Below are 25,860 nucleotides of genomic sequence, written 5' to 3'. Positions count from 1 at the left end.
TCAGAAAATGAAAATTCAGTAATGTATACTGTTCAATTAGAATATACTGAAGTCAAGAGAAATATGAACAACAGGTGCTTTCCTTGGGTCACAGATTCACTGCCAACAGAAAATGTGTAAGAAAAGGGAATTCAATGAACAGCCCCCACTAGCCCCAAGCAAACGACAAGGACTCAAGAAAACCACTCAACAGAATAAACCACAAATGTTCAAATTCAATATTGTGCTGAACAATAGCTATCACCCTGAGTTCAGCAGAAACTGCTCACTGCCAATGTAAACACAAATTCAATCTAACTTAATTTTTTTCATAATACAACTAAAATAAAACATATAACATTTTTTTTTAAATAATTCACATACCTGATTTCTTTGAAAACAGAAATTACAGGCCCAAAGTTTTGCTCGATAATCAACCTGACTGTGAGAAAGATAAATATTATAAGTAGGTACCACTTTTATTTTTAAGGTAGAAAGTGTTTATTTGTAAATTTCAAGTTCAGTAAATCACACAAATAAGTGTTTCTATGTGTATGCATAAGTATGAGTATGCAAAACGTTCACTGCAGTTAGAATTCTGGCTAAGTACACCAAAATTTCCATCAAACAGCCACAGTGAAGAAATACTAAATCTTTTTCTCTTTTCCAATTTCCTAATTTTTTAAATGTCATGATTTATATAAATTATACGTCATTTCTCTCTTGCCTTTTATCTTAACATACTCTTCATGATTTTTTTCTAACATCTTTATTGTCCAGCTATGTGAAACTACTAAATTCCAACATTAAAAGCATATTTCACACACAGGAAAATGCTTCTAGATTTTTAACCTGACTTAGTCCATTTTAAGAAAAGTTGGGCAAGCACATTTCACTTCCTCAAACTGGTTCAAAATAATGCTTCAGTTACTTTTCCCTTATTTTCTACATTTAGAAAATTAATAACCAGTGGCTATGCACTCACATATGGGCACATTAAATAAAAGCAACGAGAATGAAGTAAAAAATGTTCCCTCAGATAAAAATTTTATGACACTCTCTACCTGTTTAAAAATCATTTCAAATAATGCCCACATTTAAAAGAAATAGGTCACTATCTCAGGCACAAAAAAAAAAATTACACTTAACAAATTGTTAAGAGTTAAAATTTCTTCTGCCTGCTACTTCTCCTTGCCATACAGCATCACTGTACCAGGGAAGCATGAGAAGACAGTCTAAGCTTTCGAATTCTTTTGGGAAATTACTTTAAGAGGAATCAATAAAGTCTACATTTAAGCCAAAAGCAAACTGATTATCAGCAAAAAAAAAAGTGAATTACAAATCCTCTCCCTCTACCTCTACCTCATTCCTGTAAGATTCCAATTTTATCTGGAATTATCAGGCCAGGGAGATTTCTACAAATATTCACCACTTACTACTCTCCACAAGAATCGTAAGAGTCTCATCATCTACTACTCATCACAAATTTGATGATCTGCCCAAATTTAATGACTTTTATGAGCATCACATAAAATTCATAATATATTGTATTTATCATTTTTACCAGTTTCAAAAGAATCCATACCAAAGTGGGTTGAGAACAGCTTTACAAGTTGGCCTGCTGCAAAGCACAGGTTCATATTGTACAGGAGGTAGGTCTGGACGTTCTTTCAAAGGAGTAAGGAGACAAGCCAGGGGTACAACCATTCTTGTAGCCTCCAGCCGGCTGGAAGGCCACACGTTCCAACTAAAACGCACACCATCCCGTTCTTCATTCTGCTGGATGAACTCCAGGTATGTCGCCATAGTCTAAAAGGGAACTGAAGATAAAACTTTAATGACCTTAATGGTATGTGAAATTCTGAACTAAATGTCAAAAAAAGAAGATGGATCATGTAACACAGCGTTTCTTTTTTTTTCCCATCTCAGCTCACTGCAGCCTCCACCTCCCGGGTTCAAGCGATTCTCCTGCCTCAGCCTCCCAAGTAGCTGGGATTACAGGCATGTACCACCACGCCCGGCTAATTTTTTGTATTTTTAGTAGAGGCAGGGTTTCACCATGTTGGCCAGGCTGGTCTCAAACTCCTGACCTCAGGTGATCCACCTGCCTCGGTCTTCCAAAGTGCTGAGATTACAGGCGTGAGCCACTGCACCCAGCCTATCTAACACAGTGTTTCTTAAATACTTGGGAAGAACCTGTTGCTGTAGAATGACAGTATTTCTTTTCCATCTGATACCCAAAAGTCAGTTAACCGCACAGTTATTATTGACCACTGCTCCTTTCTCACCTCTCCTCTCAAGCACTTAAAAACAAATCAAAGGAGTGGGAGGTTTACAATCACCTGATCATCTCCAAACTACATGTAGTTAAATACTACTACCTCTTCAAACCTCTTCACAGATCACACGTCCTATCAGTCAAGCCAATTTCAGCCCCTTGCTCAGGGTAAGTCTTGAATCCTGTTTCAGCATCCAACTATCTTCCTCTCTAATCTCCTTCCTTTCTTCCTCTATTAAATTTTACATCCCAAGTGATTTTTTCTTTTAGTAGCGGCGGGGGGGGGGGGGTGCTCATTCCCTTCCGCACTTTGTTAACTTTGGAGAAAGAGCTGGATACTGATCTTCAAGTTTGGTTCATAATGGGAACCAGTTTTGAGCTAAATTCTTTCTACTTGGTATTACCAAAATTACTATTATGCTGAGTCTCACCAGAACCTCTTTCCTCGCCACGGTTGCTTATGTTCATGCCTTGATAGGCTGTGGTCAAGGCCAGGCGCAGTGGCTCACACCTATAATCACAGCACTTTGGGAGGCTGAGACGGGCAGATCACGAGGTCAGGAGTTCAAGACCAGCCTGGCCAACATAGTGAAACTCTTGTCTCTACTAAAAATACAAAAATTAGCCAGGTGTGGTGGCACGTGCCCATAGTCCCAGCTACTCAGGAGGTTGAGGCAGAAGAATCGTCTGAACTCGGGAGGCGAGATTGCAGTGAGGCGAGACGGTGCCATTGCACAGCCTGGGTGACAGAGGCAGACTCTATTTCAAAAAAAAAAAAATGAAGACTGTGGTCAATAAAACTGTCCTACAGGCTAAACTCTCAAACCCAGATGATCCCAACTTCATTGAGTGTTTATACATCCTGTTCATATCCTAAAATCTAGGGTAACACACAACTCAGCTATTGGGGTTCAAGGGTACAAGCCCCTCAAGAAAAGTAGTAAAATGGCAAATTAAAGAGTCTATCAAATTAAAGTGGCCTCTCGCGCCCACTTCCTGAATATGGATAACAACTGTCTCTGTTATTTTGGGAAGTACCATACTGTAAATAATTTTGATTAAGGCAATAATATTGCATGGCTAGAAAAGCAAATGAATTACTCTACTACATAAAGCCCAGAACACAAGAATTCCAATGTTTGCTCCAACTGAAACTCTAAGAAATCTATTTGTTATTTCTGGCAAAGGCAAGAACCTGAAGCACTGTGTGCACAGGAAGCACTCTGGAGCTTCATGGGAAGCAAAGGGATAACTAAAGTCGGAACGAAAGCAAGTTCTAATATCACAACTCTCAGCAAGCATGTCAGCAGATTTCATTAAATAACAGTCTCTCTCTCAAAACGTTCTTTATTAAAAGGTACTGGCGGCCAGGCGCGGTGGCTCACGCCTGTAATCCCAGCACTTTGGGCGACCGAGGCCGGTGGATGACCCGAGGTCAGGAATTCAAGACCAGCCTGGCCAACGTGGCAAAACCCCGTCTCTACTAAAAATACAAAAATTAGCTGGGCGTGGTGGCAGGCGCCTGTAATCCCAGCTACTCGGGAGGCTGCGGCAGGGAGGACTGCTTGACCTTGGGAGGCACTGGTTGCAGTGAGCCGAGATCGCGCCACTGCACTCCAGCCTGGGCGACAGAGCGAGACTCCATCTCAAAAAAAAAAAAAAGAAGCTACTGGCTCCATCTAATGGTTTCCAAGTATGTACAGCCTAAGACCTGCTCCCTCCTTTTCCCACTGCCTGTTTCCCTCACCCTTCTAGGGTCTGGATTCTTAGCAGTGGACACATAATCCAAGGGGACTATAGAAGGTCCACTAATCATCTGAAGTTATGCGCATGAGGGAATATGCCTTTTTTCTAGGGAGATGGGTCCATAGCTTTTACCAAAGTATCAACGGGGAAGGTATCTGAAGAGGCAAATAACTGAAAGTATGAATTAGTGAATGAATGAAAGGCCTGGAAAGATAACAGGAGAATACGCCAAAAAATCTGAACCACTCTTATCTCGCCAACTCGTAACTTCTCAGGACACAGTGACCATGTGTATATAAGAATAAGTGAGGTTTAATCCTTGAAGGGAGTCCAAGGACCTGGGTTCCAGTTCCAGCTGTCATGAAGCAAAAGTCGTTTCACTTGTCTGAGTCTTGAGTTTCTCAACTATAAAACGGGGGTTGGGTCCTTCCAGCTGTGCGCACCCCGCAATTCTGGGGAATCTGGAGCCAGAAATGAGTCCCGGCCTGGTGCGGGACGACACCCCCAGGGGACTCCTGGATCATCGATTCTCCCGCTACCCCAAACTATCAAGAAAAGGCCTCATCCCAGAAGCCGCCCACCTCGCCCCCGGCAGAAACTCATACCCGTGCCCTCGGCCCTCCGTCACCTATGCGCCCCGCTCACCTGGCCGGAGCCGCTCACCTAGCTAGAGCCTTCCTCACCCACAGCTGCAACAGGCAGGTTCCGGCTCCCACCGCCAAGTCCAGCTCAGCTCTCAACCGATTGGCCAGCTCCCCAGTGTGTCATGCCACGGCACTGTCCACTGGCCAATCAAAGAGCGCTTCTCCGACGGACTGGAGGAAGCGAGAGACTCAGAGAAGCTCTGCCACCATCTTGGAACAGGGCAACACAGGTGTATCTGGCACTTCAAAACGAGAGTTCCTCGGAACACGTTTCCCCACCCCTAAACGTTTGTTTCAGAAAACCCCGGCGCCTGCCGCACCGTTGCCTAAGCGCAGCCAGCGCTCCTCAGAGGTTCGCCCTGATACAATATGACATCCGCTCGTCTCAGTGGGAAGCCCCGCTGATCGCCTTAGCTACCGGAAAGCGAGAACGATGACGTATGCTCGCGGAACAGGGAGCTGCACTGGTTGGAAGAAACTAAGACTGCCGGAAGAAGGTATTAGCATGCGGAAGGGGCGTGGCGGAGGGGCGGGGGGGGTGGTGAGCGCGGCGGCGCTTACGCACTTGCTGGTTTGGGAGTTGGTCTCTGTGGCCAGTTAAGTTTGAAGTACGGAGGTGTGGTGGTGCTTCACGTTACAAGCTCTTCTCCCCTCGCTTGCTGTAATGTCTTGGCGCTCTCAGCGGAGGCTGGCACTAGCGCACAGTCCCTATCATCCTTCTACATGGAGATAAATAATTGAGAATTGTAATATTCAAGCATTTTAGGAAAGTAAGCTTATAAATACATGGAACACAAATTTCTTTTAAAAAATAATTCCAACTTTTAGATTTAGGGGGTACACTGCATATTTGTTACCTGGCTGTGAGGTTTCGAATTCGAATGATCTGGTCACCCAGATACTGAGCATAGTACCCAAGTTTTTCAGCCCCTCCCTGCCTCCCTCCCCACTCTAGTAGTCCCCAGCGTCTATTAATATCACCTTTGTGTCCATGTGTGCCCAATGCTTAGCTCCCACTTACAAGTGAGAACATGTATTTGGTTTTCTGTTTCTGCGTTAATTCTTTTAGGATCATGGCCTCCAGATGCATCCATGTTGCTGCAAAAGGCACGATAGAACACAACTGTATACAGCCACCACAACCGTTTTTACACACGCTGACAAGTGGCAAACATGAACACATCATTACTGTGACTCAGAGTTGTAGTCTCTGTAGCATATAAAAATAAGAAGCAAAACGATGTAAACATAAAATTATGCAAGAACATATCTAGGCATCCAAGAAGTATCCATTAATTAGCTCAATTTAATACGAAGTTTTAAGTTATCTACATATCATAGAAATTGTTAATAGTTTAAGGCACAAAGAAACAATTACTGTTAAATGTGAGAATGATTCAGTTTTGTTGAACAAATTGACATTTTTCAGGATCTTAAACATGTAATGTTAATATTAGCTTATCAATAGTAAACTTTTATAAATTTAGGAAGTTCAGATTAATTATTCTCTATAAGGAAACAAACTCAAGTAAAATGTACACATGTATAATACTTAACACTGAGAAAAGACAAAGCTGGGATTTTTTTAACCAAAAATTAAAATAATATTATTTGCCAAAGATTTGCCTTGATTATTTGAACCTGGATTCTTTCTGTACTAGCAATTTCTGTAAGAAGGACTGTTATAAGACCATCAGGTTCGATTGTCCATTGTGCGGTAACAGAAAGGAGTTGCAGCAGATAGAGTTCCATAATCAAGTGGCAGCCGAATGAGGAGACAAGAGGAATCCTCAAATCCACCTCCCCAAGAGATTAGAGATGGCATTTTTAAGAAGTCTAGAGGGGCAATGGGCTAAAGTGTGGGGATTTCTGATTGGTCAGGAAGTGAGAGGTGAAGTCATGGGACAGGGAGACGAAGACGCTTCATTCCAGTGTTGTTCCTTGGTGGAGGTCTTTATTTATTTATTTACAAAAAATTTTTTTGTAAAGCCAGGTCTCACTTTGTTGCCCAGGCTAGTCTCAAACTCCTGGCTTCAGGCGATCCTCCCGCCTTGGCCTCCCAAAGTGCTAAGATTACAGGTGTGAGCCACTGTGCCCTTCCTGGTGGGGATCCCTAGACAGTTTGGCATCAGCTGTTTTGTGGGAATTCAGGATCTGAAAAATACGTTAAGCAATTCCTGGGTACAAAGAGCTAGTGTCAGAGATTCTGTGGATAGGAGCAATCAGGGAATAGGTGATCAGTGTGCTGCAAGGCTTTTGGTTAGTTAGCAGCTGCAGAGAAGTGAATTGAAGGGCACCAATGCACCCTGGTCAGTGCCTAACTAACTGCCTAAAGCCTGGCTTGTAATCTTGTTAACCCTGTGAGGATGGTTTCAGCATTTTTAAGAAATTTTGCCTGCATAAAGTTTAATTTACTTATTTTCTGGAATTTTAGAAATATTTGATTTACATGTGTTTATTTCCATAAATGAATTATAACAGAGCTCCTTTAAGACATGAAATAATCTAACTTATTAAAACTTTACAAAGGTAGTAAGATATTTTTTACTCCCACAACAAAAGGGGAAGGCCTTTGTTGATTACAGCCAGGAAAACACATAGACACATAGCATATAGCTTTGGTTCTACAACTTTGGCCACAGGTCAAAAGTAAATTCAGAAAACATAAAAATTCAGTGGACTAGATAACAAAAAGCTGTTCTCCTTCCCAGTGGGCATGGAAGTCTTAACTGATTTGAACTCATAAATAGACAAAAAGGCAAACAAACAAAAAGACTAACAAACCAGATTTTTCATCATCTCCTATCCAAAAGAGAATAGATCTCTAAAAACTATTAATTCACTTAAAGAGATCACCAAATGTTCAGAATGTAAAACCTAGTTCCTAATTTTTTTTTTTTTTTTTTTTTTTTTTTTTTTTTCTGAATGAGGCAATGTATTAACCCAGCATGGTTTGTTCCAATGCTTCTTGTTGGCAGCTGCCACCTGTCCGGCAATTCTGTCCAGATCTCTCTGTCCCTGTGGTGTCAGTTTGCGGCCCCCATCTTGGTCCTTTTCCACCATTTTCAGCCCCTCCAGGGCTTGGAGGACCCGGCGGAGGACACTCGTGAAGCCTCGGCTGAAGTGGCTAGGCATGACGCCGTTTCTCTGACGTCCCCATAGATCTTGGTCATGGAGCCAACCCCAGCGCCACCCCGGAGGTACAGGTGCGGCGCTGTGGAACCAGCTCGTGTGTAGAACCAGTTCTCAACGTAGGGAGCCAGCTCTTTGTGCTTGGCCAGCTTGACGGTGTCCACCCATTCGGGGACTTTCAGCTTCCCGGACTTTTTGAGAAAGGCTGCAAGAGCTCTGACGAAGTCCCGCTGGTTCACGTGGTTTACAGGAACTCCAGGCATCGTGCGGCTTCCGCGCTGCCAGCCAGGGCAAAGGGAGCGACGGGGATTCCCGCAAGTTTCTAATTGGTGTCGCCATTCATGGGGAAAAATCCGCCAGCTGTGGGCGAATCCGAAACAAACCCCAAAATCAGTAAGGAGGAGAAAGAAACCTAGGGAGAAAGTCAGCAACGCTGTAGTACTATTGCTACTTGGTATTCACTCCCGGAGCCAGGAAAAAATGTGCTTGGGCTTAGCCCCATGGGGTGTTCTTCAGTAATGTGGTTTACCTGGTTCTGTCAGGTGAATCCATTGGGATGTTGGTGAAAGCTTCAAAACTGTTAAAGTGTTTCAAAAGGTAAAATTATGGCCTTCATGCAAATATAAAATGAACATGTGCCAAAGATCTTACTTAATTCATTCATTGATTTTAATTAATCCCTACACCAGGAGGGATGTTCAAACTGGTTCTAAGAAGAATTTGATTTATAGTGACATATTCTCTATCACACAAAATTGATTTGCATTGCTGTGGACAGGAATAGTTTACATTGTTATGGGCAGGGAACATTTGCATTACTATCTTCTATAAATTAATTTCTATCTCTACAGAGTTGTAAAATAGCATACTCAAAGGCAGAGGTACATCCCTCCTACAGCAAATGACCCGGGGGATTTTTTGTTTTTGAAACAAAGTCTTGCTCTGTCGCCAGGCTGGAGTGCAGAGGCGGGATCTCAGTTCACTGCAACCTACACATCCCGGCTTCAAGCAATTCTCCTGCCTCAGCCTCCCGAGTAGCTGGGACTACAGGTGCATGCGACCATGCCTAGCTAATTTTTGTAACTTTAGTAGAGACGGGGTTTCACCACGTTGGCCAGAATGGTCTCGATCTCTTGACCTCGTGATCTGCCGCCTCGGCCTCCCAAAGTGCTGGGATTACAGGCGTGAGCCACCACTCCCCACCCCCAGAGAGTCTTAAAAATGCACAGCACTCCCTAGAAATTTCACCCAGTAACCTCTTTTGACTATTTCAAAATCTTTCATAATTTTTCTGACATATTATCATCATCTATAGCCTGAGTCTAAATTCTTTTATTTATTTTATTTTATTATTATTATTTTGAGATGGAGTCTCACTCTGTCACCCAGGCTGGAGTGCAGTGGTGCAGTCTTGGCTCACTGCAACCTCTGCCCCTGGGTTCAAGCGATTCTCCTGCCTCAGTCTCATGAGTGGCTGGGATTACAGGTGCATGCCACCACACCTGGCTAATTTTTGTGTTTTTAGTAGGGTTTTCGCCATGTTGGCCAGGCTGGTGTCAAACTCCTGACCTCAGGTGATCTGCCCACCTCGGCCTCCCAAAGTGCTGGGATTACAGCTGTGAGCCACCACGCTCAGCCTAAATTCTGTATTTCTGGGTCAGACTTTTCTACCTAACATCGGATTCAAATATTCAGCAACCTGCTGGGTTCTTCAAAGCTTGTTTACTGTGCACTGGTTACCAATTCAGTTCACTGCATCTTGGGCTGTACTTCTACTACCTGCCCGAGTCTGGTGAGCCAGAACACTCACATACACAAGTTACATGAAGTGGATTTATTACTCACAGAGAAGCAGCAAGGGACAGCAGAAGCCTAGGATTCATGATGAGCTGGTCTCTCAAGACTCAGGAAAGCCACACGGTGCAGATCGAGTCTCGTCTGTGCATGCCCACTTATACTCCAGCTGGGAAAAGCCGTAAAAGCATTGAAGGACATCTTGTTTTTAGCGGGGCTAGAACACAGCCTGGGCTGTTCTGGCTATTTCCTCCTTGTCTCAGAATATTATATTCCCAGCACATCAAAATTATTCTTCAGAACTAGGAGCAAGAAAGTGGGGAGAACTGGGCCAGTCCAAGGCCATCTGGAGAAATGTCCTGCAGATATCACTGGGTATTCTTGCACATCTCGATCTTAATATGTCCTAAACTGAATCCATCATCCCCCTGGCTCCCAGTGAACCTTCTGCCTCTTGTACCTTGTTTCACTTGAAGATGCCATTCTTCTCCCAGTTACTGAGTCTATAAAGTAGGAAGTTATCCTTGGCTCCTCCTTATTTCTAACACTTCCACTTTGAAGGTGACACTGAATCACTTGGTCTTGTTAATTTGTTACTGTAAATATTTCTCAACTTCATCTACTTGCTTAGTTCAGGCACTCATCCTCTGGTTGGATTCCTTCAACAGTCTCTTGAATGACTGCTTTGCCCAAGTTTTGCCCGATCCAAAAATCACATTGGTTGCTGAATAGATTTCTCTAAATCACATATCTGACCCTACTATTCTCTTGCTTAAAACCCTACATAATTTTCCCATCATTCACAGGATACAGTAGGGGCCCCTGTGCTACTCACGGGCCTCAATGATCTATAGACCTCAATCCTCCAGTAATGAACCACTGTCCTTCCCAGTCCACAGGTGCTGTTTGTTGTTTTGGTGCCCTTTTGCATGCCTTCCTCTCTGCCAAGAACAGCCTCTTCACCTCCCTTCCTTTCCCAGGAGCTGCCATGTGCGCTTCAAGACTTTGAAGAAGGCTTCCATTGACCTCCTTTCTCCTCAACGTGGCAAAACCAAAAATCAAACAAACAAGTAAACAAAAGCAGTGGCAGAAAGGAAAAGTAACCACAGAAGCGAGGAGAATAGGTTTAGACCATGAGTTTGAAGACTTAGAGACAAACTGCCCACAGAAAAGATCCTGACCTGAAAAGAAAAATCCAGGCAGAGGAAGATTATTCAGCAGGAGGGCCTCAGTGGAGGGTGGGTGATCCCTTTAGAAGGAGGGCCTCAGTGGAGGGTGGGTGATCCCTTTAGAAGGAGGGCCTCAGTGGAGGGTGGGTGATCCCTTTAGAAGGAGGGCCTCAGTGGAGGGTGGGTGATCCCTTTAGAAAGAGTCAAACTGTCTCAACAACTTCTTGCGAACAACTTCTTCAATATTAGCAAATGAGGTACCAAATATAAAGGTGCATTTTCCAATTTTTAAAAATTCACAAAAATGGCCAGGTGCAGTGGCTCACGCCTGTAATCCCAGCACTTTGGGAGGCTGAGACGGGTGGATCATGAGGTCAGGAGATTGAGACCATCCTGGCTAACACGGTGAAACTCCATCTCTACTAAAAAAAAAATACAAAAAAAAAAAATTAGCCGGGCATGGTGGTGGGCGCCTGTAGTCCCAGCTACTCGGGAGGCTGAGGCAGGAGAATGGCGTGAACCCGGGAGGCAGAGCTTGCAGTGAGCCAAGATCGCGCCACTGCACTCCAGCCTGGGTGACTGAGCGAGACTCCGTCTCAAAAAAACAAAAATTGACAAAAATGTTGGCTTTTAGCTTTGAAACCAAAACTATTTCTTGTGTGATAATGATAAGCTCAGAAATTGTTTGTACAAGAGATAAAAAGTAGAAAACAAAACGAATGTATGTAATTATAATCTCAATTATTATCGGGATAAACAACCTAAGATGAGAGTTAATGTCACTGCCTTTTTTCTCCTTCTAGAAGAGTGAGCTAACTAAATCTTAAGAAAAGCTAGATTGCTAGATCCTTTTCAGCCCCCAGTTCCTGTTCAGGGAGTATCATTGCTTCTTGAACTAAAAACTACTAAGCAAACAACCAGTTGGTTATAGGAATGTCTCTACTTGTTTTATGTTGAAATTTTATTCCTTTTTTTTTTGAGACAGAGTCTCACTGTGTCACCCACGCTAGAGTGCAGTCGCATGATCATAGCTCACCGCAGTCTCCCATGCTCAAGCGATCATTCTACCTTAGCCTGCTGAGTACCTGGGACTACAGGTGTACACCACCATGCCTGGCTAATTTAAAAAATTTTTGAAGACATGGAGTCTTGCCATATTGCCCAGGCTAGTCTCAAACTCCTGGGCTCAAGCAAATCCTTCCGCTTTAGCCTCCCAAAATGCTGGGATTACTATTTTTAAATTTGAAAGAGCTATATTGAGGTATAATTGATGTACCTTAAGCTGCACATATTTAAAATGTACAATTTATTAAGTTTTGACACCCATCACCACAATCGAGATAATAAACATGTATCTCACCCCCAAAAGTTTCATGTCCCTTTGTTAATGGTGGAGGGTGTCCAGTTTCTTGGCGTCTTGAACAAACAATTAGACAAAATGCACAAAGAAAGGAAGGAATGAAGGGTTTCATTGAAAATGAAAGTACACTCTACATTATGGGAGCGGGCCTGAGCATAAGGGCTCAAAGTCCCCATTATAGAATTTTTGAGCATTTAAATACCCTCTACTTGGGGTACACCCTATGTAAATGAAGAGGATGAAGTAAAGTTACAAAGTCATTTAGTTGGCCTATGCCCTGTGGAGAGGTTATTTCGTCATAACTGAAGTGTGAATCGGCCTTCTGTTCCCTGCCTCCAGACCCTATTTTCCTGCCTCATCTCCCCGCTGAGAGATGTGATCCCCATAAATCTTTATGGGAGGCAGAGGGACTGATGGTCTTTTTTTTGTAACTGCATCATGCTGGCTTGGGGTGTAGTCCCTACCTACTGGTGATCATGGAACTCGCCCTGCTCTATCTAGTGGAGGCAGGGTAGTTTCTTGATGGCTAGGGGTGGTGTCTTCACCTGGAACTGGCTGGAACCTTTGTTGCATGATCATTTGAAGCTTGATGGTCTCTAGACGAGAGGAAATTAATTTGGTTAAAAGATTTAATGGGAACTTTAGGGGGTGGATACCTACGCTGTCAGAGATGTTTGTTATAGAGATCTGCAGAAAAAAAACACAAAACCTAGTATGTTCTAGAATCTATGGTTCCTTAAAGTCTTAGCACAAGCAACTCCATTTTGGTTTGGTTTGGTTTGTTGGGGCCTAATGCATGAGCTTAGTCCAAAACAATGGCCTCCCAAAATTTTGTGGAAAAAATTCTCCCTTTTTGGTCAGGTTCTCTCTTAGGTGAGAGTGTGACCAAAACTTAGGGCCTTAGTGCCACTCTCAGTTACCATCATTTTGGGTTTCGGTCTCAGCACATCGTTTATAGGTTTTGGTATTCTCATGGTTGCACATTTCTTTCAGCTTTTGTCATTCCAGTTGAAGAGAGAACATCTGACGTTCTAGAGATGACTGCGTGCAAACATTTAAAACCTTTGAGAGAATACAGCGCACCAGGGAGACTATTATAACTATTGGGAGGATAACACCAAGAGTTTGGAGTATGCTCCTAAACCCAAGGCCCCGATAAATCAAACCTCCTAAAATCAAATAGATCAAAGAATAAGCTAGATAAAGAGTCTACTCACTTGACTAAGCAATTTCTTCATTATTAATCCTCTACCACTGAATTTCTTTTTTTTTTTTTTCCTTTTTTTTTTTTTTTTTTTGAGATGGAGTCTCTCTCTGTCACCCAGGTTGGAATGCAATGGCACAGCCTCGGTTCACTGCAACCTCTGCCTCCTGGGTTCAAGCAATTCTCCCGCCTCAGCTTCCTGAGTAACTGGGATTACAGGCACCTGCCACCACGCCCAGCTGATTTTTGTATTTTTAGTAGAGATGGGGTTTTGCCATGTTGGCCAGGCTGGTCTTGAACTCCTGACCTCAGGTGATCTGCCTGCCTCGGACTCCTAAAGTGCTGGGATTACAGGCGTGAGCCACCGCGGCCAGCCAATGAGGGATACATTTCTAATCATTGCTTCTTTTACTTCAAACCATGGTAAAAGGACCTAACAAATGATGCCTTTCTAGAAGAGTGAACGCCTCCTGGCAATGTTTTCTTTAACCCATGATGTGGGTTAGCAGAGTGAACCAATGTTTTGTTTTTGACTGATTAGGAAGCAATGCATGTACCATTAAAGTTTCTTACCTACTTCGGGCCTTCATCTTTTATCTATCAAAGTATAAGGTTATCCATGTATAAGGCTGGCTGCAAACTCCTTCACAAATAAAAGTATGCCCCATAAGTGCACATAACAGACCCCTTTTCCACTTCTATTGTTTGTAGAGGCATAAACAAGAAAAAGAAATATTGAAAGGTAAGAGTTTCATGATAGTAGAAGTCTTAATCTGTGAACTTGGGAAAAGCTGTTCACATCAAGGATGCCATTTTCTTCTTGGGAGAAATTTCCCAGAGTAGCTTTACCTCAAAAGTTCCAATGGCTGCACAGTTCCAAAAGTGTGGAGGGACCCTTCTCAGTTGTGAGACCATGAACCCAAAGCCCAAGGTCCTGAAGTTTTGTTTTAGTGTGGATGACAAGGACAGTCTTCTCCAATGTTTCCAGAAAATTCAAACCATAAAAAGCTTTCTTTACCGGGTGAAAATACACTGTAGCATAGTAATCTACTGTTATAACATCAGCCCTCTTGCATGGGAAAGCTTTTATACAACCAGAATGACAAATTGGAATTCAAATAACAATTGAATGAAATCCCCTTACAAAATGTTTAAACGGCCCACCGGGTGACCAAATGTACATGAAGCTTTAATTGTCTTCCCAGGAATATGGGACTAAGCGTTGGTTATAAACTATTTTAAACAATTTCAGTATCAGCTGGTTTAATATGAAAATCTGACGAAGTATTTTCTTGGTATTTAATTAAATTTTTGTTTGTTTTACTTGGTTTAGTAGCTTTATGCAAGGAAATTTCATTCAAAGCAATGAAAAACAACAACCAGGGCTGATACTGACTACTAAAAATTGTTTTAAAATCAGAAGGAAAAATAATATGGATTTCAGGCGTTGCCAGATTATAAATGGGTTTTCTGCATGTTTGAAACCAAAAACAAACTTTCCTATAGAAATATCAGTAAATCTAGCAAAGAAATAACACACCCCAAGCATGTCATAGCCTGTCTTAAATAAGGGGAAAACATGAGAGCACTAGTAAGAGGCAAGTAAAGGGTGCTTTGCTTTACAATTGATGGAAGCTCGCAGGCTTTGTTCTTCGCTGCCCCACGCTGCCAGCGGCAGGCAGGCCAAGGAGGAAAGAGCCCGGCCTCCCCAGTCCCCGCAACTACAACTCCCAGGATGCCGCGGCGCAGGCTCCCTGCGGGTGCAGGCTGGGTTCAGCTCCGCTGGACCCGCGCTCGGGGACTCTGGCCTCGCTGCACTCATGGCTTCTCCTAGCAAGGCAGTGATTGTTCCCGGGAACGGAGGCGGGGATGTGACCACCCACGGCTGGTATGGCTGGGTGAAAAAGGAGCTGGAGAAGGTAAGCGCCCAACGCCTCGCTGCTCCGTGAAGTCAGCCTGGAGGGAGGGACGGCGGGCGAGGACTGAGGGCTGAAGTTTGAATATGCGTCTAATCCCCTCCAGCAAAGCCCTGTGTGTTTTCCTTCCTCTCCCCCTCTGCCTTCTCTTAAAGTCTGAGCTAGTGGTCGAATTTTGACTGATAAAACTGCCTGGAAGACTTCTCTGAGGGCTCAGCCTTTATAGTTAAAGGAACCCTTTTGAACTACCGAGGCTGAGCCCCCGAGCCCCGCCCCCCGTATCTGCTGCTGGTTCAGATTTGGGACTTCCCAGATAATTTTACATCTTCACTGCTCCCCGCTTCAGCTTTTAAAAAATTAAATATGCTACTTAATATATACAAAGGATATACGTAACATGCGTCTACATTATGAGGCATAATGTAATGAATTACCAAACTAAAATCTGGGACATTGCCTATACATCATCTTCCAAACGACCCGTATGTCTACCCATCTCAGTCCCGTGCCATCCTGAAATTTTTTCATCTGCTTTTCTTTTTAAAATTACTTTTCAACCTATGAATATACCTTTTAAACAATAGACTGTTCTATTTGGCTTCTTGGTGAGCTTTATAAAAATGGCATCTTACTGTAGGCTGCCCTGTGCCGTTTGATTTTTATTTTTTAACCCTCTTCTGTAACCAGGCGGTAAGTCGGCTCCCTGGGTTGCCGTCCTCTAGAGCGGGTCTCCAGAATAGATTGCAGGGCTGTGGCTGAAAACCCTGGTCAGAGTTACAACCCCAAAGGTCGGGGCTGGAGCTTCTGAGAGGATGCTATCTCCAGATTTCTGTATCACGTTCTTGTGCCACGTTTTACCTACTCCCTGGCACACCGTCTATTTGGCTCCAGGTCAGTCTGTCTAGAACACATTTGTTCATGCCTCTCTATAGATGCAGGCCTGTAGAGGCAAATATGGGTGTACGAATGCAGATACAGGTCTCTCTATAGAGATCAGCAGAACTGCCTAGATACAGAACTACAGATGGAGTTAATGCGAAAGGATGGTCACTTAACCTACTTCATTTCATAACACAAGTTAACACTGAATTGGTAACAATCATATCAGGTGCCTCATTTCTTATTAGCAAAGTATTAGTTGTAATTAAGCTCTTTATTATAGCTTTTTCTCCCCCCTCATATCATAGATACCTGGTTTCCAGTGTTTGGCTAAAAACATGCCCGACCCAAGTAAGTTTTAAATTTGTTTTTAAACAGCCTCATCTTGTTGGGTTTTGATATTACCATTTTTGTGGTAGAGAACAAGAATATCGTAGTGGAGAAACCAAAGATGCCTATATACCTAAGAAACCAAAGATGCCTATATACCTATACCTGTATACCTAAGAAAGAATAAGGCAAGCAGCTTGGGGAGGAGGGTGTGAACCAAAAGCCATAGAAAATTCTAGTAAGGATCAGGAAAGCACCTGGGCATGGTAAAATTTAATTTTCAACTTTGCACCAACTAGATTTTTCCCTTCTATATGTCTACAAATATTTTCAGGCAGAATTTGTGGGTATTATACTTGAGGCATAGGTATAAAACTTTACAGCATCTATTTGAGATCCTAATGTTTAAAAATGTCATATTGCTACTTTTGTTCTGGGTATGCCTATGACTTGTCTCAGGAATCCCCTTTTTGGAAAGAATGAATAAATGTGTGTGAATTTTAGAATGTTGCAAGAGTTTTTTTGCTTTTTTTTTTTTTTGAGATGGAGTCTTGCTCTATCACCCAGGCCAGAGTGCTTTGGCGTGATCTCGGCTCACTGCAACCTCTGCCTCCTGGGTTCAAATGATTCTCCTGTGTCAGCCTCCCAAGTAGCTGGGATTACAGGCACGCGCCATCATGCCTGGCTAATTTTTTGTGTATTTTTAGCAGAGATGGGGTTTCACCATTTGGTCAGGCTGGTCTCGAACTCCTGACTTCAAATGATCTGTCCACCTCAGCCTCCCAAAGTGTTGGGATTACAGGTGTGAACCACTGCACCTGACCAATAGCTTTTTTTTTTCCAAGTTTGAAAGTTTACATTAAAATTTCAGAGTTATATTTTATTATTTCCTTAGTAATTTCTTACAAGAACGTGGTAAACAAAAAAAAAAAAAGAGAGAGAAAAGAAAAACTATTTACCAAAACTGTGGACTTGGGTCTTTCAAGTAGTAATACATTAATCTTTGGCTCTGTTAACACAGTCTTGTCTCCTGCTGTGGTCCTGCAGTTTTAAAAGTTGTGAATTGCTGAATAGTTGCCTGTTTGAAAGGTGGGGCAGCATTGGATTCAGACTACCACTATCAAATGACAGACTTTTTCTTTACCCTGAACCTTAAGTTACAGCACGAGAGAGCATCTGGCTGCCCTTCATGGAGACAGAGCTGCACTGTGATGAGAAGACTATCATCATTGGCCACAGTTCTGGGGCCATCGCGGCCATGAGGTGCGATCTTTGTTAAACTGCTATCCCCTTTGTGGGCTCCAGTCATGCTTGCTTGAGAAATACCTTGTGTATATCTTAAATTTCTGTTGAAGAGGAAACAGTGCTGACCTCTAAAGTGGTAACATAATCTGTCCTAATTCCTTCCTGGTTTTGCTAGTGGATTGAAAAAAAGCAAAAAATCTGCTCTTATTGAGATGCAGTGATCGTTTTAAAGCATAAGTGGCTGCAAACCCCACTGGCTTCTCATCAGTCAGCTCTGATTCTGTCTCTACAGACTCTCTTTCTCTCCTCCCAGCCAGGTTTACTGACCTCATTGCAGTTCCTGGAACATGCCAAGTACACGCACATCTTAGCCTGCTCTCATCCTTCTACCTGGGATACTCTGGCCCTAGACATCTGCATGGCTTTCTATTCCCCTTGAAGTGTCTGCTCAAATGTCCCCTTTTGGTGAAGCCTTCTCTAATCACTCCATGTGAAACGGCTTCCTCACTCTACTGGCTCCTATCTCTTTTATATCTTATTATCTGCAGCACTTTTTACCATCTGACATCCTGTTTATTTCTTGTGTCTCCTGCCAATAGAATGTAGACTCCATGAAGGCAGGGCTTTGTTCACTCTGGCACTGAAACCCCATTGCCTAGAAGAGAGCCTGGCATATGGTAGATTGTGTCTGCAGTGTTACCCACCTGGGAATCCCCAGTCCTTAGGATTCATGGGCACATCCCTACTGCTCTCATTAGAATATTACATCTCCCCTTTTAGCCTTATAAGACCTAGCGGGTAGGGAATTAGCTAGCTGAATAAGCTAAGTTTACCCTGTAAGGGTTGAGTTTCTTTCATACTTGCTAGGCAAAATGACAAAGGATAATAGTTTTTATTTGTTCCAAGCAGTCACTTAGGATGTCACATGAATTGCATGTCAGGGAATCTTGCCAAATTTCATAACCTTTCAGCTACACTGATTAAAGTTACAAGAGTATTTCAGGATGGAGCTACAAAATTATTGTACACTCCTAGTGTAAGGATGTTTATATGCTGCCAGGCGTTGTCTGGAAAAGGAAGAGCTCCTTGTATTATTGAATTCTGTTCCAACTCAAGGCCAACTGCATTTTTCTCAAGCTATTGATTAGTAAAGATGTGCCTGCTTTTAAAGATCCTTGAACTCACTGCAGGATTATTAGCAACCTTCTAAGAATTGACTTCTAAAGTTAAGGGAGGCAAGGAGAAAAATGGATGCCAAAATGATTGGGTTAAGGTTGTAGAATTTCCTATTGACAAAATCATGGAGGACTACCCTACAGATGACTCTAATCATGAAAGGGAAATCGTGCCTTTCCAATGGAGAGATCAGGTGGATATCACCTTAAGCAAATGATCAAACTTAATCTCACCAATAATAGACTGGCATCATGTGTCCCCTGATGTGGTGGCATGGGAAGGACACAGCATCACCTATGTAGTATCCTTGCCAGAAATGTTTACCTCAGTCTAGTTGGGAGGAAACAGACAATCCTATTTAGAGGATAATGTGCAAGACAACTGGCCTAAACTCTTAAACAATGTTAATGTCATTTAAAACAAAAAATTTTAAAGTGACTGAAGAGCCGTGAAAATAAAATGCAATGCATAATCCTTGACTAGATCTAGGATTGTAGAATGTTTTAAAGGACATTTTTGGTACAGTTGGGGAAAAATGAATACAAATAATATTGCAGTATCACTGTGAAATTTATTGAGTGTAATAGTGGTACCGTGGTTAAGGGAGTGGCCTTCTCAGGAGATACATGCTAAAGTATGGGTGAAATGTGACAAAATTAATGAATCTAGGTGCTTGTTCTTTTTTTTTTTTTGAGACAGAGCCTCGCTCTGTTGCCCGGGCTGGAGTGCAGTGGCACAATATCGGCTCACTGCAACCTCTGCCTCCCAGGTTCAAGCAATTCTCCTGTCTTAGCCTCCAGAGTAGCTGAGACTACAGGCGCCTGCCACCACACCTGGCTAATTTTTGTATTTTTAGTAGAGACGGGGCTTCACCATATTGGTCAGGCTGGTCTTGAACTGCTGACCTCAGGTGATCTGCCTGCTTTGGCCTCCCAAAGTGCTGGGATTACAGGTGTGAGCCACCATGCCCGGCCTAGGTGCTTGTTCTTTCAACGTTTCTGTAGGTTTGATATTTTTCAAAATAAATGGGGAAAAAAGTTTAGGCCCAAGAACAAAATACCAACCCTAACTCTTTCTTGGCACAAAGGCCTCTTGAAATTATTACTACTATGTGTCTTTCCTTATCCCAGTCTTTGCTGAGGGAGACTGCTGCCTGCAAATATAATTGTGGTTTTTGCCAATAAAGGAGCCTCCCTCTACTGGCTCCTATCCTCTTTATATCTTATTATCTGTAGTAGTTTTCACCTAGATCTAGTCAATCCTAGATCTAGTCAAGGATTATGCATTGCATCTGACATCCTGTTTATTTCTTGTCTGTCTCCTGCTTACTTTTAATGGCAAAAACTGCAATTACTTTTATACCAACCTAATAGTTAGCTGGGTGTCTACTTGCCAGGCACTGTAATGGGCACCAGGAACACAAAGATCAACAGGACTCATGCCTGCCCTTAAGGAGCTGACAATTTATTGAGAGAAATGTACATAAGACAACACAAATCAATAATATAAGGCAATGTGGAGTGTGTGGTAACAAAGGTACATTTCTGGTATTGTACAGTGTTTCTTAAAATACGGTTCACAGACCACTTGCATTAGAGTCATCTGGGTTGAAGGAGGGATCATACCTTAAAATGCAGATTCTAGGCCTTAATGCCAACTTTCTGAATCAGAGGCTCTGGGTCTGAGCCTGAGAATCTGCATGTTCACCAACCAAGTGACACTGATGCATACTAAACGTGGATGGATTACACATTTTTTGTTTACTGGGAAAGGTTTGCACAAGTTTCAACTACCTTGAAAAATGAGTAGTGGCTGGGCGTGGTGGCTCACGCCTGTAATCCCAGCACTTTAGGAGGCTGGGGTGGGTGGATTATTTGAGGTCAGGAGTTCAAGACCAGCCTGGGCAACATGGTAAAATCCCGTCTCTACTAAAAATACAAAATTAGCTGGGCGTGGTGGTGCATGTCTGTTATCCCAGCTACTCAGGAGGCTAAAACAGGAGAATTGTTTGAACCCAGGAGGTGGAGGTTGCAGTGAGCCAAGATTGTGCCACTGCACTCCAGCCTGGGTGACAGAGTGAGACTCTGTCTCAAAAAAAAAAAAAAAAGAAAAATGAGTAGAAGCTCATCCAGTAGCCAGGGTTGGGCTTGTAGTTCTGCAGTTTCCTTGCCATTTTTCACATCAACCTCAACAGCAGGTAGCACGTGCTTTCTGTAGGCTACCTCAAATGAGTTTTTAAATAGTTTATTGACTTTTTGGTGATCAGAGGTAACATTATATATTAGCTGACATCATTTTTCTTTCTCCAGGTATGCAGAAACACATCGAGTATATGCTATTGTATTAGTGTCTGCGTACACATCAGACTTGGGGGATGAAAATGAGCGTGCAAGTGGTAAGTCCAAAGGTAGAAACCTGAGCAAAGCCCTCCTCTAGACATGGGGCTGTCTGCTCAGGTTGTAAAAACAGTGCTGTCTTTCAGATAGGCTAAAAAATTCTAATAGCATATGAAAAAGATTTACCACCTATCTTTGGATATAAGTTTGCACTTGGATTTCTTCCCAAGCTGTAAGTCTAGAATTGAACCCTAGAGGCCTGGTTTTAGTTGAACCATATACCACCTCTTCACGAGTAACTGTGGTATCAAGCCCTACAGATTTGAAAACAAAAGAAGTGCTTCTAACTCACACGGAGGCTCTGCTCCTTTGTGTCTCTATGTGGGTCGCCAGTAGGTATTTTAGAATATCTAGAAGGGAGATTATCCATGGGCACTGAAAGATCATTTTTTTTTCCCCATAGGATACTTCACCCGCCCCTGGCAGTGGGAGAAGATCAAGGCCAACTGCCCTTACATTGTGCAGTTTGGCTCTACCGACGACCTGTTCCTTCCCTGGAAGGAACAACAAGAAGTGGCCGATAGGTTGGAAACCAAATTGCACAAATTCACTGACCGTGGCCACTTTCAGAACACAGAGTTTCATGAACTGATTACTGTGGTAAAGTCTTTGCTGAAAGTACCAGCATAGACTGTATGATTTCCGCTATTTTGCATCCCAATATAGGGGTAGAATAATATCTACTATCAGCTGATTACTAGACACATAGAACATCCAGTTAAGTTCCAAAAGTGCCTGAAAAACAAACACAAGTTTCAACATTCAATCTAAGTTACAAATAGCATTTCCATTTTCCATAGACTCTAAAACTCCCCAAATTACTATGAGCTACTGCAGTATTTTCCTCATTTGATAAGAAACATAAGGACAGCTTAACTACCCTTCTCTATCCAAAGTAAGTCAGAAACAGAACCTAGGTTTCCTGATTGCCACTCCTGAGTAAAATTAAATAGGTTTTATGTATGTTGCAGGTGTTGCACACTTTTCCTCTTTGAAATCAAACTTTTCTATTTCATTGGGGAAAGAAAACATGACTGAAAGTCCAGAGTGTTAGCTTAGAGCTCAAAATAGTAGCTGCTGTTTCAAGCTGGCCCCGGACGTTAAACTCAGACTAGGGCCTTCACCTCTGACACTTGCCCCTAAGTCCTTCAGACATGTTGAGAGAGACTGAGACAGGAATCTTCCAGAGTCAGGCAGGAGGGAGAAGCAGAGCAATATACATACATAATATACGTACAACTGACTAGATTTGTTTGAGACAAGGGTGGTGGGATCAGAGCCATGTGGAGAGCCCATGACCTGTCTAAATTGTTGCCATGTGGAAATGGGGCAGAGTGTTGCCAATTTTCTGATTTTTTGTGTGGAAAAAAATCTCCAAATTGTAGTTTTTAAATTTGGGGAATGCATATATATATATATATATACACACACACACACACACACACACACACACACACACACAATCCATATACATGTGGAGTATGTAAGTTGGCAATAACAGTATACATCAAAAGATTTACAAACACTGCAAGACAAATAAAATCCAAGCCATCCATTTGTGACCACAGTCATAAGCATTCACTTAGCCAGGGGCTTTTAGATAATTATCTGTGAAGTCTGAGAAAAGACTAAGATAACCAAGATGAACATAATGTCAAAGGACGAAATCATGGGGACAATTTGGATTTTGTTCCAAAGACAAGTGTTTTTAAAGAGAACCTTTCCATACTTCATGTTCTGTTCTATAGAGTTCAGCCTTTTAACTTCCATGGCCCTTTAGATCTCTCTCAAGCACATTCCATTTTCTTCTGATCATACTTCCTCAGAAAACCTTTTTTTGGCTGGGTGTGGTGGCTCATGCCTGTAATCCCAGCACTGTGGGAGGCTGAGGTGGGTGTATTGCTTGAGGCCAGGTGTTTGAGGCCAGCCAGGGCAACATAGCAAGACCCCATCTCTACAGAATATTAAAAAATTAGCTAGGCATGGTGGTGCACACCTGTAGTCCTAGCTGCTTGGGAGGCTGAGGCAGGATTGCTTGAGCCCAGGAGTTTGAGCCTTCAGTGAGCTATGATCGTGCCACTGTACTCCATCCTGGGTGATGGAGCAAAGAACCTGTCTCTTAAAAGGAAAAAAAAAAAAATTTAATTAAAAAAACCCACCCTTTTTCATTTCCCAACGTTTTTTGGCTATTATGATCGCTACATGTTACTTCAAATAATTTCCAGTGAATCCACACTTGATGTTGCAAAGCCTAAGTTTGCTGCAGAAATATAATTTCCTACACTTCATGCCTAAAGGAGATTCAGAGCTATCGCTTAAAACCAAAAGTCTTGGTTTTTAAATGTGCTTAGACAAAAAAAATCAGGAAAGGTACCCTAATCGTTCAACAGCAATCATCTTTGGGGAATGGGCATTTTGGTAGGTACAGTGTGGTGGATGTCCTTATTATTATTTTCGAGACAGTGTCTTGCTCTGTCTCCCAGGCTGGAGTTCAGTGGCACAAATCTCAGCTCACTCTAACCTCCGCCTTCCGGGTTCAAGTGATTCTCATCTCAGCCTCCCAAGTAGCATGAACTAAAGGCATATGCCACCACGCCTGGCTAATTTTTGTATTTTTAGTAGAGACAGGGTTTCACCATGTTGGCCAGGCTGGTCTCGAACTCCTGGCCTCAAGTGATCCACCCACCTCAGTCGCCCAAAGTGTTGGGATTACAGGCATGAGCCACCATGCCCGGCCCCTTATTTTACTTTATCCTCCTGATTATTAGAATATGTTACACTAAACATGTATTTTATAATCAAAAATAATTAAGATTTAAAACAATGTATTTGACTACTAAAAAGCAAATTATATAAATCAGTTGAATAATAATGTTGTTGAAGAGGCTGTTTAGCACTAATTTGACCAAATGTATAGTCAAAGTTTGATTCTACTTGAATTTTTTGGAAATTTGCTGTTGTGTTACTTATTCTTTGCCTTGTTCTCTGTGAAGTCCTTTCCTAAAAAAACAAACTTATACAATTTAGTTCACAAAACTTTGTTGACCTCTTTCTCTGTAGAAATGAAAACTAAATATATATAATTGAGAAATAATTCTGATACTCTTCATTCCTATAAAAGTAATTAAGATAGACCTATAGGATTGTTGAACTTTGCTGCCAAATATAGTAACCAGTAACCACAGCTAGCTGTAAAACTGAAAATTCAGTTCAGTCAAACTAGCCATATTTCAAGTGCTCAACAGCCACTGGTGGCTATTGGTTACCTTACTGACCAGCCAATATAGGCTATTGCCGTCATTATAGAAAGCTCTATTGGACAACATTGGTTTAGGACATATATTTTGTATTTTCCCCTCACCCACCATCCAATAATGAGTAATAGTTCAAAGTAAAAGTGACTTAATTTGAAATTACTTCTGTTTGGCTAGTTTGCTTAGCTGATCACCACCAACATCATAGGTCTATAAATTGCCCAACTAAGAGGTGTTTCATGGGAAAATCCACACAAACTATTCATTAAAAACCATAGAGCCATGGACTGTCATTTCTGATTTCTGTTTGATTGTTTGTGGTCATAATTGAATATACAGGGGCCTGTATACACTCTGGGGAGTATCTATTCTCAGGTGAGCAAAATACCGAATACTGAATGGAAATCAACTGTAAGTATTAGGACTTCATATGCAACTTGAATTTTTGGTGCTATCTGGAGTCTAGAGCCCCACAATCTGTTTTGGTTACAGTTTATCCCTGTAGGAGAAATGATCCATTTAACTATTCATCAGAGGTGCTGTATTTTTAAATTGTCTCTTGTCTCCTTCAGTTAATTTTCAGAATTAAAAACATGCCATGGGAAAAAAGCTTGAAGTTTCTCTTTATTGGTGAGGTAAGGAATACTTTTGTTTTAGCCATTGAATGTTAAGCTCTAAAAACCAATCTTTAGCTATAAAGACACAAGACAAAGTCTATATTTAAAACATATAAGCTGGTTTCTTCTCATTTCTAGCTCTCTTCCAAGTTCATATATATACATACATATATATATTTTTTTTTTTTTTTACAGTTCAGAGATCTTTTATTAACACCTATTGTGCCATAAATTCATAGTGAGTAAGTTCCAGCAGCTCAGGCTCCTTCCCATTGGTTCTCACAAAGTGTGCTTCTCTGGGTGGAGCAGGCTGGCACTTCAGTTGAACCCAGGTAACTTTCTCTGGAGACGGAATCTCGCTGTCACCAGGCTGGAGTGCAGTGGTGTGATCTCAGCTCACTGCAACCCCTGCCTCCCAGGTTCAAGTGATTCTCCTGCCTCAGCCTCCTGAATAGTTGGGACTACAGGTGTGTGCTACCATGCCCAGATAATTTTTGTATTTTTAGTAGAGACAGGGTTTCACCATGTTGGCCAGGACGGTCTCGATCTCTTCACCTCGTGATCCGCCCGCCTGAGCCTCCCAAAGTGCTGGGATTACAGGCGTGAGCCACCGTTCCTGGCAAACCCAAGTACCTTTCTCTTTGGCTTCTTTTTTTTTCTGATCGTTTTCCTCATGCATTTCAGGAAGCTATCTCGGCTCTTAGAGTGCTTAATGTGCTCAATATGCACATTAATTCTCTT

General features: G+C 42.3%; 2 protein-coding genes and 1 pseudogene across 3 annotated transcripts in view; 1 reads left to right on the top strand and 2 right to left on the bottom strand.

The window, feature by feature from the left end:
• Window positions 1-5,159, bottom strand: part of SEC23B (SEC23 homolog B, COPII coat complex component) — a 53,586-nt gene extending 48,427 nt beyond the window's left edge. Inside the window, exons 1-3 of one of the 2 annotated variants that reach the window (XM_054468175.2) lie at window positions 4,649-5,159; window positions 1,565-1,799; window positions 364-421 (exon numbers count right to left, since the gene is read on the bottom strand). In XM_054468175.2, the coding sequence (XP_054324150.1) occupies window positions 364-421; window positions 1,565-1,785 (279 nt within the window). In that variant the 5' untranslated portion in view covers window positions 1,786-1,799; window positions 4,649-5,159. The remainder of the gene's footprint in view (window positions 1-363; window positions 422-1,564; window positions 1,800-4,648) is intronic. The other variant, XM_054468176.2, reaches the window with a different exon arrangement.
• Window positions 5,160-7,509: 2,350 nt separating this feature from the next.
• LOC129022048 (small ribosomal subunit protein eS19-like) lies at window positions 7,510-8,063 on the bottom strand (annotated as a pseudogene).
• A 6,839-nt stretch (window positions 8,064-14,902) lies between these two features.
• RBBP9 (RB binding protein 9, serine hydrolase) lies at window positions 14,903-25,111 on the top strand. The gene is made up of 5 exons (XM_054468174.2): window positions 14,903-15,225; window positions 16,410-16,452; window positions 17,589-17,694; window positions 21,162-21,247; window positions 21,652-25,111. Exons 1-5 carry the CDS (start codon window positions 14,935-14,937, stop codon window positions 21,876-21,878), a joined length of 753 nt encoding a protein of 250 aa, XP_054324149.2. The 5' UTR covers window positions 14,903-14,934; the 3' UTR covers window positions 21,879-25,111.
• Window positions 25,112-25,860: the final 749 nt, after the last annotated feature.

This window comes from Pongo pygmaeus, chromosome 21 (genome assembly GCF_028885625.2).
Source record: "Pongo pygmaeus isolate AG05252 chromosome 21, NHGRI_mPonPyg2-v2.0_pri, whole genome shotgun sequence".
NCBI classification, from domain to species: Eukaryota; Metazoa; Chordata; class Mammalia; order Primates; family Hominidae; genus Pongo; species Pongo pygmaeus.
The sequence above is the reverse complement of the archived record's forward strand: the minus strand, read 5'-3'. Positions and strand labels throughout refer to the sequence as shown.